Below are 17234 nucleotides of genomic sequence, written 5' to 3'. Positions count from 1 at the left end.
ACTGGGTATGACAGAGCTTCAGGAACACTGCAGAACGAGGAAGACAAGGAAGATGAGAAGAAATACGATTTTCACAATTTCTTTCTTTTCTCTTTGGGGAAGTGCTTCCAATTTCGGTCCGAGTGATACTGTGTTTGGGTTTTGAAGTGGTGACCTTTTGATATCTTAACCCAAATAACAGCGACTTGAAAATGATAGAGCTCAGTTTCCCCCTCTTACACAGCTGTGCGACAGAGCAATAAACCCGAAACAGTGGCATGTAAAAATTATTCTCGCTCTGTAACCACAGCAAGCGGGAAGGGAATTTCTGTCAAGACGATGTACATTCTTATTACACTGCCAATCCCCTTCTGAATGCTTCTGACATGCTTGGGACAAATCTGTCACAAATAGAGGTTAGAATTGGCAATGTTAGTTGTTGATTTCAAGTTGCCTTCAATTCAAGTATTCATCCCCTAACCTAAGAATATGCCTGCTAGAATTAAATCCACAAGTAATGGCGGTTGTCGCTTTATTTCCTACAGGGATGGCATGGTATTAGTTGAGGTGAGGATTCACTTTTTAAGTTTTTGCGAGATACTTAGAAACCACTTTCTGAAATACTAAAAAATTGTAAAATTCTAATATGAATTCAAAGTTTATTTCACGAAAATTTGTTTTGAAATACATAAGATATCAAAACACAAAGTGAGACAAAACAATCCTAATAAAAGCAATCCTAATAAATGCAATCCTAATAAAAGGTGGGTTTCACCTTTTATTTGGATCACTTTGTTATGGATATATCATGCAACAATTTCAAAGCCAATTTTATAAGATAAACTTCGGATTTCTCTCAGAACTATTAATATTATGCTCTTTCATATTTATTTCACTGCACTTGCTATTCTTTGTCCTTGTACTTTTTGAAATTTGTATTCAAATTGTATCTGATTGAATGCAGAAATAAAAGCAAACCAACAGACAAACAAACGAGATTTCTTACTATCTCAAAAAATCATCATCAATAAATGTTGGAAACCTGAAGTCCCATCTCAACCGAAACTGTACCATCTCTTTAAGCCAAGTTTTAAAACCAAAATGGTTGTACATTGTACCCAGCTAAGAATTGGACGTTTTTTTTTAATGTTCTTGGAACATTCTAAATTCGTTATTTGAGCATTTCGTCTAAACACTTTTCAGAACTTCCTTTTGTGGAAGGCATTCGACTTATTCAAAACGTTTCAAATGGAAGTTAAATAAGCATTTTAAAGTAAAAAAAATAACAAATAACAATAAAAACCTTTCAATATTTATAAGGACCAGTTGATAACCTGTTTTGAATTACTGAGATACGTCAGAAAAAAAAAACTTTTATGAATATTCAAAACGTTCTGTAGACGTTCTGAGGACGTCCAGAAAACACATTGAATAATGTCTAAAAAAAGTCTTGTGACCCTTCCAGAACGTTTAGTGAAATTGTCACATTCTTGTAGAGCGTCCAGAAATATTCTGATGAACGTCTGTGTAAAAAGATAATAAAATAAATACTTCTTAAGAACTTGCAAAACAAAACTGTCTTAGAACTTTTAAGGAATGTCTATAATTTTCTATAAAGTTTATAAGAAAGCTCAAGGAACATTCAAAAGGTGACAAGGGGCCAAGTGCTAAGACCATATGTATTATGAAAAAAAAAAAAGGCAGCCTGGCCCCGCCCCCCCCCCCCCGTTTTTCCAAAATAAATCACACAGTCATAATGGATTGGACAAAAATAAATACAGTATTTATCATCATGTACCAATCACAAAATATGATATACGTTTAATAGGCATACACGAACAAATGATTCGTTCGTTATTCGATCAAATTATCAGAAACAAAATGCGGAATACCGCAAACTTAAGCAGAGACCTTACTTTGTTGACGCCGCCCAAAATACGTATATGGTTTATAACTGATCATTACGGGGTGGGGTGAATAAAAGATGCACCAGTGCAAGGATGAGTTAGAGTACGTGTATGAAGTTGCAGGTTTTTTTTTTTTTAATTTTATAATTCTATTATTATTATTATTATTATTATCATTATCATTATTATTATCATTATTATTATTATTATTAGTATTATTATTATCATCATTATCATTACAATCCAGTATGGTAATGTTATTATATTTATTATCATCATTATCATAATTTTCCTAATTATTTCTGTGTGGGTTTATTCAAATATGAATCTTATGTTTGTAAATAATATGTCAAAATACATGTGTATGTAGCCTAAGTGCCTGTCAACGTGCGTGTGTAGATGACAGTTCGATGATGGTTTTCATTTGAAATGTAAATCTTAACTAGAAGTAAATGGATTTAATGGTGATTGTATTTGAGTGTGGATTATAAAATAATGTGGAAGAATGAGAAAATATATAGTTGTCAAGGAGAATAATGTTTTGGAAGAACGTAGAATTGCTTCGGTGTTGTTTCAAATAGAGTTTTGCTCCGGGACTGAAGTCTGTTCATTGAAGAAAGGTGGAGTCAACCGAATCCGCCCAAATAACTGGGACCTACAATGGCCATTAAGCTGTCATCACTCGGATCAACGTCGTAGCGTCGCTCCTCATCGTTGGGGCCCTAACCGCGAACAGTTACTCTAGAGTATGCTTAGTATATCTGAGGTTTTCGTGTGTTGAGTACCTGCGAAAGTGTATCGGTCCGTGGGAGCATAGTAAGTACCTATCATGACATTTATAGACCCTGGATATTCATAATTTGCTTTCGGTCTGGAGGTAATAACCGATTGCAACTATTGTACATTTATGTTCCACTCTGCACGAGCGCTGTTGCTGTTATGGAAAAAATGACGAAGTAAACAATTTGCAACCTCACTTTCAGTATGCAACAATACTTTTGTTCTCCTGATTATCCGTAGCATCAGTTTTCTTTATTCAAATTAATGTCGACCCTCACCAGGGCGGTGACGAGAATGTTTATTAATAACTGATGATCTAGTACCTTCGTATTATCAGTCCGATCAATTACGGAGTACCGGCACGCGAGCTGTTGGATGGGAGGGGGAGTTCAGTTGCGTTATAACGTTGAAATGTCGAAACGTTTTACGGCATTCAACACGTAGGTCTATGCGATAATAGTTATAACCTAACCCTAACCTTCCTGTCATTTCACCAGTGTGGGTCGACAGGTTAAAGGGATGGTGTAGTTATGGCTGAGGTGGGGATTCCGATTTATTGAATTTTGTGAGATAATAGAAATCACTTTAATGAAATGTTAAAGAGCATATGATTCTTAAAGGAATTCAAAGTTTATTCGATGAGAATCGGCTCGATAAAAAACGGCTGAGATATCCAAAACAAAGTGAAAGAAAATGGCCCTAAGAAAAGTCGGGTTTCATCTTTTTATAAGAACCTTTTTATTCTTCGATACCTCAGCCATTTCACAACCAGTTTTCATCAATGTTAACCTTTTAGAATTGTATCCTTTTACATATTTTCAAAGAGGTTTCTCATTATTTCACAAAAAAAGTTGGAAGCCTGAAACGCCCCATCTCAACCAAAACAATATAACATATAGTTTTGGTTAAGATGGGGCTTTTTAGGTTTCAGGTTATCAGGTTATCGGGTTATCAGGATATTATCATCCCTTTAAGTACACATGGAGTGTAGATTTTTATCCCGAGTAGATTTTTAACCTTTATTGGCCCCGCTCCAACTTGCACGTAGTCATTCTTCGCGAGGTACAGAAAGAAGCCATGTCCCCGAGCCAACGGCACGAGCAATAGAAGAAACTATTTCACCGTGGAGTAAAACCGTTGTTTCTGGAGTCCTTACGAAAAGAAGCTAGATGGATTAGACATGTCTGTGAAATTGTTTCAGTACTCCAACATGGCAGTTAGTAAACTGTACGTGCAGTTGGCCGCATGCTCTACAGCGCTGCTTGTAGCGGCCTTGTTTGCGTTGCGTAACGCGTGTGGATCCGCGGCCGGCTCGTCTTGTTGGAAGTGTATCGGCTGGGGTAAGGAGAGATACTCGATCGCAACTGTTACATTCGAAGTTGAACGCTCATAAGCATGGCAATCAGGGCTGATGAGCTACTTCAAATCATCACCATGATCACGCATATCATACCAAGCATAACCACTGTCACCCCCGTTAAGTCATTGTTTCTGAAACGAAATGCATACAGCGAACCTATACTTATTGTTCAATAATTATGTGATGCATGCATGCTGATGGAATATGTGAATGGTTCATTTTTTTGCCTGTTCTTAGAATTACCATCGATGTAAAATTTTGAAAAAAAACCCAAACAAACAAACAAACAAACCACAGATTGTTTAAATTTGTTACATTGATGTAATTCATTTTTTATTTGATTTGATTTGAGAAGCAAAATAAATATGGACGAACGAACGAAATAACAACATGATTCAATGGCCCCCTGAGATGCCTGACATACAATTTTGGTCCTGTGAAATCCCATTCCTATAGATGACTTCTGCTGATGTGACAATGGTCTTCTCATCACAATTTCCTAGAGATTGTTTTGATGAAAGAACTCGTATACTTAAACTAATATTTCCATATTTCACTGTAATCAATAAAAGAAACAAAAATCCCTCGTTCCTTTCATCGACATCTATCAAAGTAAAATCATCTGGCAAATCCCAATTTATGCACCGTACGTACTCAACCCTGAAACGTTTCTCACGTAGGAATGACAGATTGCGGTTCTGAGGTGTTAACCTATTCTATTCTAGATGCCCTTGTTATTGTATAGGAGCTGACTTCATGGTCGAAGGTATTACGAACTTGAGACAAAGGATTGTGTTTAAATGGAGAGTGTTTAGTGACTTCATAAAAAAGGAGAAGAGGAAAATGAATAAAAATCACGTACAGGCCTACATATTTTTGATTAAATCATTCGACTTTATGCATTTTGTAGACCTTGTCACATCGTCAAAAGTTCATGGGACTTGATGTCACGGGATCTAGGACCTATATACATATATAATATATACACATGATTATAAGCACTGTTGAGAAATTACCTCTTAGCATTATAGTTTTAACTATTATGAAACTTACTTAAACTATATATTGAAACTTACGATAATGATACTTACTGAAACTTACTGAAAAAGTATAATTTCAGTATTAAATAGTAAAAAAAAAAAAACTACAACTCGAAGCAGTCCATGTTTTGTAAACAGTTTGCCTCACTTAAGTCGAGTCCAAAGAGACTTTAAAAGAGACCAAAGAGATCGTAGAAAATCCTCCGACATTCCGTCACATTCGACTTGGAAAGTAGCATAAAAAATGTGTTTATATCCACCCAGGGTACAATTTTCCTTCGACTTAGCCATTTTCAGCTTGTATCCAGCCGACTTAAGCAAGGTTGACGAACGATCCACATTCCGAATGAACGTTTAAGGGTTACTATTGGTATCAACATGAGCTTTTGAAAATATTGCTATATCTCCTTGTCCCATCAAATTGTTCTTATTCAACTGTGTTTCAGAGCCAATAACAGTTGCCATCAATATTTTCTGTTTTCTCAGGAATGCTGGGCCTTGGGTTGCTCGGGCTGTCCCTAGTGTATCTATGGATCCTTAGTCAGCGGCCATCCAGGCGGCACACCTTTAAGACTGTGAGCCAGTTTGGGTTACTAGTCCTGGTCATTAAATGCCTTCACAATCTGAGGAGCTACCCAATGGCAAAAGCTTCTTGGCAAAAGCCTAGAGAGCACCAAGAGCGTTTGTTGATCGAAGTCATCAAGAAGAACGGCAACACCGAATACGGGAGGCGATTTGGTCTGCAGGAGGTGAAGTCGCTGGATGACTTACGCAGACGGCATCCGTTGACAACTTATGAGCACTATCAAGGGTACGTGGAAAGGATGATGGACGGCGAAACTAATATTCTCACTGCCAAAACGCCTGCTAGCTTCGTTCGTACAAGCGGAACCACTGGACCGTCGAAGTACATCCCACTCACCTCTAAGAGTAACTTGTTCGATAGGATTGGAACAACGTTAAATCTTACACTAATGGAGAATTATCCGGATGTCAGTCTGCTGCAAAAACACTTGAACTTGTACGTGTCACCACGGGTATTTAGAGCCAAGAGTGGTGCCCTCATCGAACCGATAAGTCGGTTTCCGGATGAGTATAAAACTCTTCTTTTGGGCTACACTTCTCCACCGGAAGGATTCCAACTCGGATCAATCTTCGAGGCCAATTACATTCACCTCCTCTTTGGGCTACTCGACAGGGATGTTGGCATGATTTACGTGAGCTTTATGCACTTCTTACGGAGCGCCCTCCGACAGTTGAGTCGGTGTTGGCCAGAAATCGTCGACGACATTGAACACGGGACTATCAAGAGCTCCCTCGATCTTCCTCCACATATCCGTGCCTCGTTGACGACAGCTTTGGGAGGTGGTGATCCCGTGAGAGCCGCTGAATTACGCACAGAATTCGAGAAAGGTTTTTCAGGTCTGATGAAAAGAGTTTGGCCCCGCTTGAGAGTCATCCACTCCATTGATCACACGGGAATCTGGCCCCAAATAGAAGAAAGATGGGCCAAAAGTACGTCCCATACTGTTACTGCTTAGGGGGTGTTACAAGAAAGTCGAGTTGCAATCAATTGCAAATACCTATTGCAAACTTTGCAGTAGACAGATCTGATTTGCAACTTGCAATCAATCGTAAGTTGCAGTTGATTAGCAATCAATTGCGAAGTTGCAATTGCATCTTTCGTGCAACAGAATCGTTTGCAACTTGCAATTTATTGCAGGATTTCGCGACTGATTTTTGGGAGTGGCAATTGATTGCAAATTTCTTACAACAACGCCTTAGCCTGTCAAACCTGTCTTGAACATGGTGATTGACATTGTCAAAGCATGGTATTGCTAGGAATAATTAATCTATTCCCCATTCTCCATTCGCACCCTCTCACCATAATTCGTAGAAGGACCTGGAGACAAAGTCGTGATCACTTTTGTCACATTCTCGGATAATTTAAAAAAAAATCAGATCGGACACATCATTTTAGTGTATGCTGTCGATTAGCTTTAATTGTTAAATCCAAGCGAAAATTACATAAAGACATACTAGAAATAGGGGAAGTGTGGGAGAGTTGAGCCACTTTTTACATTTAGTGATATTGTTCAATAACTATACACAGTTTATGGATTATTCGTTCGCTGGTATATACTACAACTATTCAGGCATAATATGATAGCCCAATAAGACACCTAGCACAAACAACTTGGGGGTGACACTTCAACAAAAATATTTTGCAAAATGGCTCAAGTCTCCCTTGATGTGGTGAGAGTTGAGCCACGGGGTTGGGAGAGTTGAGCCACTATGCTATAGGCCCTACATATCATATTAAGAAGTTCAGGCTTATAAAAGAAAATGACTATGGAAACCTATCTAAGGAAAGATGGTGTAATGGTAGCAGAGGGGGCGGGGCATCTGTTTGACTTACGGGTCATTGGATGGATAATGTGGATGTTGTTGGGGTCCACCTACGATCACATGATCAGGATTTCTAGATGCATTCTGATTGGATTTGCGTAATAAGTCAACTGTTGGTGTTAGGAAGAAGAAACCGCCTGTAGGGCGTCACCCCTGGCAAGAACACCACATACCTTTCCAATATTCCTCACCTCATCCAATTGCAGACCAGTTTCTTTGACCAAAAAATGACACTCATTGAGCCACTTGAAGGGAGGGTTGAGCCACTTGAGGGCTGAGCCATTGGAATACAGGGTTTAGCCATGGCACAACTCTCCCTCGACACGTTGGCACAACTCTCCCCACAGTCGCCTTTTAAAGTAACCCGCAAAACCTATGAAAGTGACCACACCAAACATGTTGAAATTTGCTGAAAGAAACAAATGATATACAGACTATCTGCTAATCAAACTGATTCGCACTTATCCTCTACCATAGGTGTGAGAGAAAACCACATATCTGACAAGTGGACATTCACTTTTGGTGACCAAAAATGGTTTTTCTTTGACTATTTTGTCATGCTTCGTCCAATGTCGCTGCCTCATACACTGGTATATAGTTAATCATAGGCATGAACAAGAAATGGCATCAGCTGACTACTGCCAGTCACTATGAAGATGTGAGGTGGCCTGGATCAACTCTCCCAGTGGCTCAACTCTCCCACACTTCCCCTACTGAATAAAATACCCTTGAAATATGAAAGAAAGTACTCGACAAAGCGTTGCCGCTATCTAGTATTCCCTGCAATGTAATCTCTTGAAGGGAGGGTCCACTCGTCAGAATTACACGTCCCTCGTATCAGTAGTAAACAGAAAATGCATGAATTTGTAATGTATATAAATATATTGCTTGATTCACTCTCAAATTATATATTAATCGATCTGTGTAATTCATGTTTCATCCACATCTCTCTTATACTTTTATGACATATAAATAATTGTAAAACGGCTGGGGGGGGGGGGGGGGCCTTGGATAGTAGTTTTGTACAAATGAATAGGCCAGACCCGCAGCCTAAAATAAGGAAAGAAAATGATAAGAAGATGATTACGACCTTTTGCTTGTCTCGTCTATATAGGTGTTGATCATCTTCCATTAATATTTGCTTCGTCGGAAGCTTTCATCTGCCCTTACCTCGGTCTAAAGTCCATGGACGTACATGGCCATGTGCCGCTACCCTCCGTTGTGGTCACAGAGTTCATCAAAGTTGAGGACACGTGAGTTCAATATGGTATCTATCTGTCTATCAGTGTATCTAATGATATCTACTTGATATGTAACGTATTAATATAATATCAGGGCCGGGGGAGCGTTTTCAAAAGTGTATGTGTGTTGGGGGGGGGGGGAGGGCCCACTTCCGGGTTTCATGAGCTGACAAGGAAAAAAAAAACAGGTCTTCAGCTCATCTTTCTCCTTCCACTTCCAGGTTTCTTCAGGTGACAAGTAAAAAAAAAAAAAAAAAAAAAGGTCTTCAGTGCAAAAACATAACCTTACCGCTTTACCGATTTATTATTATTATTATCATTATATATACGTATAATAATAATTATAGCCAGCGAACAACAATTACTGTATGAAACACATTAGAATTAGAAAATACATCATAAAAACAAATGTGCTTAATGTGAACAAACTTTGTTAGTCTTTTATGATGGGTTTGTAATAGTCATAAGAAGGAAACTACTGTTTTGTACTTTTGTGTACCAAACTCTTATATAGATATTGTATCTATTCCCTCTGAGTTATTACATAGGCATCATGATTTTGTATAGTTACATGAATTTGTTGCCAATGATAGATAAAGCACAATCTGATTTGTCGAGACATTTTGATATCGTATTTGATATTTGTCAGGGATCAGAGTCAACCTAAAACATATTTCATGGATGAAGTAGAAGTCGGACAGTGCTACGAAACCGCTCTAACCCACGAATGGTCCGGATTCTACCGTTATCGGATGGGTGACATCTTTCGAGTTGTCGGTTTCCATGAGAATTGCCCAATCTTACAGTTTCAATACAGGTTTGTGGATCCAACCTCATTTTCCTTTTATTTAAACTGTGCCTCTATAGGAATGTTACAACTCTGTTCTGCTTCAAGTAAATGATTCTAACATAACGGATGAAATAAATCAATCCAAATATAAACCCCCTCAAAATGGGAATATGCATTTCTTGAAGAGTTCTAGTTATCTGATTATCTTCAGGATATAGATTTCGGGTAATATAATCAAATAGGAATGTAAGGCAAGGTGGTGAGCTCGTGGCCTTGAAAACATCGACTTGGTTTGCATGCTATCTTTTCATGGCCATAATGTAAGAGAAGAATATTGTTATCATTTCATCTCGGGAAAGATTATTAGGGATGGCATAATGATGAATTGATTGATTAAATAATTCAAAGCAGATTTGTGGTTTTAATAACCGACTAATACGTTGTTAAATAAGTGGGCGTATTTTCGTTGCAAACTTATCAATTCGTTGGCTATCTTCACTTCACTATGCTTATGGATCCATTTCACATTTTTTTAGTAGTGAGTTTCATTTTTTGTTTGTTTTAATGTTTTTGTTCTTTCACCCAAATAAATAGCCTATAGGGAACCAGGTATAGTGCCATGGGTGCAGGTATTTCCGAATCTCATAGTGATTGTGTCAATTCTCAGTTGCCATACATAATATGAACCCTCTCCCATTCATCTGTATAATGTTTGGCTAACTATAGAACAGGCCTGGTTTTGAACCTGTGTTACGAGAAGCTGAATACACACGTGGTCGATGAGGCGATCAAGGCAGCAGTGGCCCGCTGGTCCGGCGTCAGTCTTACGGAGTACACCGTAGCGGAGAGTCCACTTGTTCCCGAAGATTCTCCAGGTGACAATGTGTTTTGATAGCTTACTATATAATCATTTGAACTACATGTACTGTATTATCATTTGCATTAAAATGACATGTAGGACGCCTGATAACATGAAAAACAGTTACGTAACGCAATGGTCCCACACATTCTCTGGTATTTTGAAATATTGTAATTTATATCATTTACAGATTAAAGGGTGTGTACAGTTCTGGTTGAGGTGAGGATTTAGCTTTTAACGTTTAACGTTTAACGTCTATAAGATGTCAAAGAGCATGCAATTCTAAGGCGTATCAAAAGTTTATTTGATGAAAATCGGTTGTGAAATGGCTGAGATATCCAAAAACAAGGTGAAACAAAGAGATCCTAATAAAAGGCGTGGCCTGTCGCCTTTTATTATTATCACTTTTTGGGATATCTCAGCCATTTGAAAACCAATTTTCATCAAAGAAACGTTGAACACTTCTTAAAATTACACGCTCTTTCATATTTCATAAGAGGTTTCTCATTATCTCACTTAGGAATGTTCAAAACATGAATCCCCACCTCAGCCAGTACTGTACAGTCCCTTTAAACTTTGTTCCATACAGCCATATATTATATGCCAACATACCATTCGTATTGTGTCAGTCACCATGTATTAATCCTGTATCATTGAATGTGTATTACTGCAGAGTACGAACCCAACGAAGACTTACCCTACTATTATGTCTTTCTGGAGCTAGCGTCATCTCAAAAATCTCTGACGGATGAAGAGAAAAAAGCGGTGAGATAGTTTTGTCTGTTCCCAACGGAATTGTAATTAGGAAGCTTTGACTATGGAAATGCATGCGAGCAGGTAAATCATTCTTTTGAACTCTTTTAGCGGATAATGGTTTTTGTTAACATGTTTGTTTTCTAAATATTAAGAAATCAGAAGAAAGTAGCCTACTGTTATTTAAGTTAAACATGTTCAGTCAAGTCAGTTGGAGGTTTTTCTTTTCTTATCTCTGCCACGAAATTCTTTACGTTATTTGCAAAAAGGTACTTTCGTTGTTGCTGATTCTAAAAGAGTATGTTTTTCGTTACTATAGAACCTGTGTATCAAGGGTTTTTATGTCATTTAGGGCCTACGGACCCTCAGAAACTGGTCTGTCTGTGCCATTACTTATAAAATGAGAAATCACTGCACTTGCGACCTTGATTGCGACATTGCGTAAATATAATTCGACCATGACGGAGGCAGTCTATGCTAGGCAGTGTATCAAAACGGTGTTACCGTATGAATATCTTGATCAAAAGGTCATTTAAAGCTTATCGTTGATGGTGCATAAAACTTCACTGTCGCAAGTCTGTTGCGCCATTTCCAGCTTTGGGTAAGAGAGAATAACAGCTTTAGCGATTATGTGAATCAGCAGTACAGTAATACCCCCCTCTGTCATCATCCCCAGGTCGACGAGGAGCTGCGTCTCCGTAACGGTGACTACGACCGCCTCCGTCGCGAAGGGAGCATATCTCACCCAAGGGTATACTCCGTCAGATCTGGGGGCTTCGAGGCGCTCCGAGACCACATACTGCTGAACACCAACGCCACGGCTGGCCAGTACAAGATCCCGCAGAAATTGCGCTCCTATTCCTTCTTTCAGATAATGGTGGCACAAAGTTGGCCTTGAATATGCACGGACACACACACAAACACACACAGGCACAAACACACACACAAGCACAAACAAAATAACAAACAAACAAACAAACAAACAAACAAACAAACAATTTCACAGTTGGTAATATTCATGAGATAGCAATTTGCCCGGAACATATTAAGCCTTTTGTCAACCCTCTTTGATGATGATGATAATAATAATAATAATAATAATAATAATAGTGGCTACTTGTATAGCGCACAGGTCCACTTTTCAGTGCTCATGGCGCTTCAAAAATGAAAAGATATCACATATTTACATGCATATACATATTCAAACATTTCAACAAAGAAGAAAATGGTAAACAAAAACAAACATATATACCAAATAAAGAATACAACATATACCAATTAAAAATACAATATTGATCCAATATTAATGACATACAGCAATTACAGTCCTCAGTATGAAAGGAACAGATAAGTTTTAAGTTTGGATTTGAATGACTCTGTAGATGACAGTTCCCTTAACTGAAGAGGTAACTGATTCCACAATTTTGGTCCCATAACGGAAAAAGCACGATCACCATACCCATGTTTTACTCTGGGTGTTTGGAGTAAGAATGCATCTGATGATGAACGTAGCCTTCGTGTCGGATTGTATTAATTTTTTGAACAGAATTACTTATGTATATTGGGGAAAAAGAATGAACTGAATGATGTACTAATTACAAAATCTTGAAAATAATCCATTTTTCTACAGGCAACCAATGTAAGGAACGGAGAACTGGTGACATGGAATCAAACTTATTAGTAAAAGTTAACAATCGGGCAGCAGAATTTTGCAACCGTTGAAGTTTTGTGACATCTTTTTTTGAAAGATTATACAACAATGAATTCGAAAAATCCAACCGAGAAGAAATCAAAGCATGAATAAGTATCTCAGCTGCAGGTTTAGACAAATATCTCCTTATGAAACTTAAATTACGCAACTGATATCGAACATTCCGCTGAATATGAGTTACATGACTTCGAAATGACATTTCCTGAACAAATATGACACTTAAATTATATACGGGCTGTTTTCGACGGAATAACGCAAGTGCTACCGATGTTGACATGACATGACTGATAATCAACTTTGCTTAACATATTATGCTTTGATCCCAATAACAGAAACTCAGATTTATCATCATTTAGTTTAAGGCCATTGGACGTAAGCCAGATTTTCAGGTCTTGCAAACATGCTTCGAGTTTTGCAATGGCGGATGACAATGAAGACAAAGTGGGTTTAAAAGACAAATAAAGTTGTATACTGCTAGTATCATCCGCATAACAATGATAACCAATACAATGTTTGCGAAATAGTTCACTAATTGGTTGCATATACAGAGAAAAAAGCAGCGGACCTCCAACAGAAAATTGAGGTACACCAAACTTTGTCATAGTTTTACAAGAGGTAGAATCAGCAATTCTGACATAATGAGATCGACCACATAAGTAGGATATAAACCAATCAAGAACAGTTCCTTTGACGCCCAAATATCTCAATCGTTGAATCAGAATAGTATGATCGACTGTGTCAAAAGCTGAGCTCATATCAAGCATGATAAGAGCAGTGATGTTACCACTATCTGATTCTCTGAACACAATATCTGATAAGTTGACTAACAGTGTTTCTACACTATGACCAGGCTTGTATGCAGATTGAAATGAATCAAGCAATTCATTATCTTGCAGATACATTGTCAGTTGTGAGAAAACAACCTTTTCAAGCAATTTACTTAAATAAGGTAAATTTGAAATTGGGCGGTAATTTTTTAGACACTCCTGATCTAAGCCTGCTTTTTTCAAAGTTGGATGAATACCTGTTTTTTTACACACCTGTGGAACTACACGTAATCTCTGGCTAGCATTTATGATTCTTGTGATAACGGGTGCTAAAACTCTGCCACACTTCTTAACCAAATCTGTTGGGATTGGATCAAGTTCACATGATTTGTTAGGTGAGTTCTTAATAAGCTTTTCTATCTAATTAACAGTGACAGACTGAAACTCACTCAATTCTGACTTGACTTCACATACAATGTCATTTGGCTGTTCACAACGAGTTGGGAAACTCCGTTGGATTGCCACAATTTTATCAATAAAATATTGATTAAAACAATTGGCTAACTCAACTTGATCACCATGGGTGAGGTGTTCTGGTAAAGGAGATCGCTGTTTTCGGTAAAGTAAAGCATTAGCAAATACTACGTGCTGGGTTTTTATTCGACATCGCGGACTTCATTGAGACTAGTTTACCACGATGGAGGAGGCCGCGAGGCAAAGGATGAATGCGCAAAACCACTCAGTCTTTTCGGACTAGGATTTGCTTTCCCCTCGCTATTAAAAAGAATACATTCTATGAGGCATGCATATACATCATGAAATATAGCAAAGTAGTCTCTTGGCTGTGCGTCAATTGCGCAGTCCAAGTGAGAGATCAGAAGTCCGAATCAAGAGTTTGTCTCCGAATCTTCCATTGTTTTACTAGGAGACGAACAGGTATTTACATGTATCTAGTTTCATAGTTTTTTTTAATGCAAACTTCGGTTGTGATAATTGATATGAATAAATTATCTGATGGTGTGATATATTACTTAATCTAAATAATTATGGCAACATCCTATAATATCGATGGCACCTGCCATGCTAGTATTTCTATATATAACACAGCAAGGCACAGGCCTCCGTTATCAAATCGCTCTCCTCTCGTACCCAGTGTGAAGACTCGTGTGTGTCGAGTCCGATGAAAACAGAATTGATCGTTGTCATTGTTTTTGCGTGTCTAGACCTGCACAGCGAACGTTGGCTTACGCTATATGAATGCTAAGCTCGCTGATTGACAGTTGCCATTCTGATATTTAGATAATTCGAGCAGAAAAAGAAAAAATCATAACCAAGTCGTAAAGGCTAGAAACACTACTATATAGCTTCGCGATTCGAAATGTTTGTGTATCATTTGTATAGGAATCCTTAGACGTGGTTAGAGGGAGCTCTACTTGTTTTCAAGGGCTAGAGTCTACATCACACAGAGAAAAAATAATGAAGAATTATTAATTGGTTTTTGCATCATCATCATATACACGAGGTCCTATGGCGAAGAAATTCCGAAGTCATGGAAGTCTAATCATTGAGGAACACTATCATGTCATGATTTGCCACATGTAGTAATATAAAAAAATTGTATATATCACAATCAGATTATACTATACAGTTCTTTGTATTTTTGTTCTCTCGATGAAGGAGATCATCATTGTATATGAGGAGCTTCATTTTTATCGTGGCTTATAGCCTAACAAAAGTAAATGTACGTGTATACTTTTTATCACAAAAATACATGTATTTGTATTACTCTCAGATAATATGAAAGTTTAAAGCATTTGTACCAAAGACACTCTTGCTGTGTTTCTTCATTATTATTATTTATGTGTATTTCAGAGAGTGCTCACAACGGGGTGTAGGTGCACTATGTTTTGTGTGTATTCATGTGTGTGTGTGTGTGTGTGTGTGTGTGTGCTGTTCAACAGTGTTAACAGTAATAACTTTATAGCAATTGATTGACAAATTGCCCTACATCGACGTAAATTTGTCAATCAGTTGCAATAAAAAACATCTCGACGGAAGAATTTCATGAATTTGGATAATTTCATATTCATGTCGTGTGTAAATACTATTCTGGTAAAAAAAAAATCCCCAATAATAAACAAAGACGTCTCTGTTTCGTAAAAGCATTTTGTGTGATATTTGAATATTACATTTCATGTACAAACTTTGAAAAAAAACTCCCACTAATATCTCTTTAAAAAGAAAAGAAAAGAACCATGCCGAAACTTGTACTATACCCAGCAATAATACATTTGTATGCAGCTCAAGTGAGAAATGATTTTTGCTACAAAGATTCACAAAAAAGTATAAGTCAGGTGAAGGAATTGAATATTGCTCGTGTGAACTAAAATTACCATCTATTGATTGTAATCAGAATTCACTACAGACACTGAATGCCAATGCCTCCTTAAAGTAATCCACTTTATTTTGATTGTAGTCAAAATAATGTAAAGAAAATACATGAGAATGTTGTTGTCATTCCATCTTACTTTTTAATTACATAATGATCAGCCTATTCCCTATAGGTATTTTTACGACTCACTTCAACATACTAGTAAACAACAAAAACGGACACACATGCCGACGACACACGATTTATGTTGTTTATTACATTAATAATGGTTAACGCTGAAACGCTAGAACTCAAATATGGCATTCTTCACATTTCAAAATATTCACATTTATCTAGTACATGACCGGTTGATTCAAGGTTTATGAAAGAGTTTGAAAAATTAGTGTTTTTCATATATATATATATACATATAATTATTTGTGTACATTTTTTTTTTGGGGGGGGTTGTATTGTATAGCAATGATGATAGTATCAAGTGCAGTAGACTATGAGACTTAAAAACCATTAGGCATTAAACTACTCTTAGAGAATGCAGTTTAATAAGTATAAAGATGAAGTTAGATTTCAATATTCTTTGCCTTCCTATCAGATGAAGATGTTAACTTCTTCTACACTGAGTCAATATATAGAAAAGAAAGGAAAACAAACACCTTTTCATTCGTTCTTAGGGGATAGGAACGCACTGACTTTCTTTTTCGTTCCTATTGTTGATGATGAAATTAAAGAAGTTGTTTGTAAAATGAATAATAAGAAGAGTACAGGTGATGATGGTATCTCAATTTTTCTTTTAAAAAATGTGATAAATGAAATAGTTTCTCCACTTGTCTATATTTTCAATCAATCTTTATTAAGCGGAAAATTTCCTGATAAAATGAAAGTCGCTAGAGTTGTTCCTATATACAAAAAGGGTCCTAAAGAACATGTCAATAATTATCGCCCGATATCTCTTTTAACTTCAATTTCAAAAATTTTGGAAAAGCTTGTTCATAAAAGAACTCTTAGATTTCTTATTAATTGTAATATTCTTTCGAATTTTCAGTTCGGTTTCAGAAAGCAACACAGCACAACCCACGCTTTATTGGCTTTTATTGATAAAGTGGCACATGCTCTTGACGATGCTTCACACACCATCGGTGTTTTTATTGATTTCTCGAAGGCTTCTGACACGATAGACCATGATATTCTCCTTTATAAGTTAAGCCATTACGGCATTCGCGGGACGGCTTTAGAATGGTTTAGAGATTAT

The 17234-nt window shown here is 37.3% G+C and overlaps 1 protein-coding gene across 1 annotated transcript; it reads left to right on the top strand.

Moving 5' to 3' along the window:
• Positions 1–3876: 3876 nt before the first annotated feature.
• LOC139712479 (uncharacterized) lies at positions 3877–12016 on the top strand. Its single transcript, XM_071624295.1, has 7 exons — positions 3877–4006; positions 5553–6581; positions 8590–8728; positions 9366–9533; positions 10233–10381; positions 11039–11130; positions 11795–12016. The coding sequence occupies exons 1-7, from the start codon at positions 3877–3879 to the stop codon at positions 12014–12016; spliced, it is 1929 nt and encodes a 642-aa protein (XP_071480396.1).
• The last annotated feature ends 5218 nt before the right edge of the window (positions 12017–17234 follow it).

This window comes from Diadema antillarum, unplaced genomic scaffold (genome assembly GCF_040938485.1).
Source record: "Diadema antillarum isolate AM-2024a unplaced genomic scaffold, OU_Dant_1.0 seq00001811_RagTag, whole genome shotgun sequence".
In the NCBI taxonomy this organism is placed as follows: domain Eukaryota; kingdom Metazoa; phylum Echinodermata; class Echinoidea; order Diadematoida; family Diadematidae; genus Diadema; species Diadema antillarum.
Note: the sequence above shows the minus strand (reverse complement) of the source record. Positions and strands in the feature narration are given on the sequence as shown.

Excerpts from the sequence above, each read along its gene's own strand:
- LOC139712479 (XM_071624295.1), top strand. The coding sequence starts at position 3,877 with ATGGCAGTTAGTAAACTGTACGTGCAGTTGGCCGCATGCTCTACAGCG. Across the intron at positions 9,534-10,232 it reads ATCTTACAGTTTCAATACAG|AACAGGCCTGGTTTTGAACC; the intron begins GTTTGTGGATCC and ends GGCTAACTATAG. Across the intron at positions 10,382-11,038 it reads TGTTCCCGAAGATTCTCCAG|AGTACGAACCCAACGAAGAC; the intron begins GTGACAATGTGT and ends GTATTACTGCAG.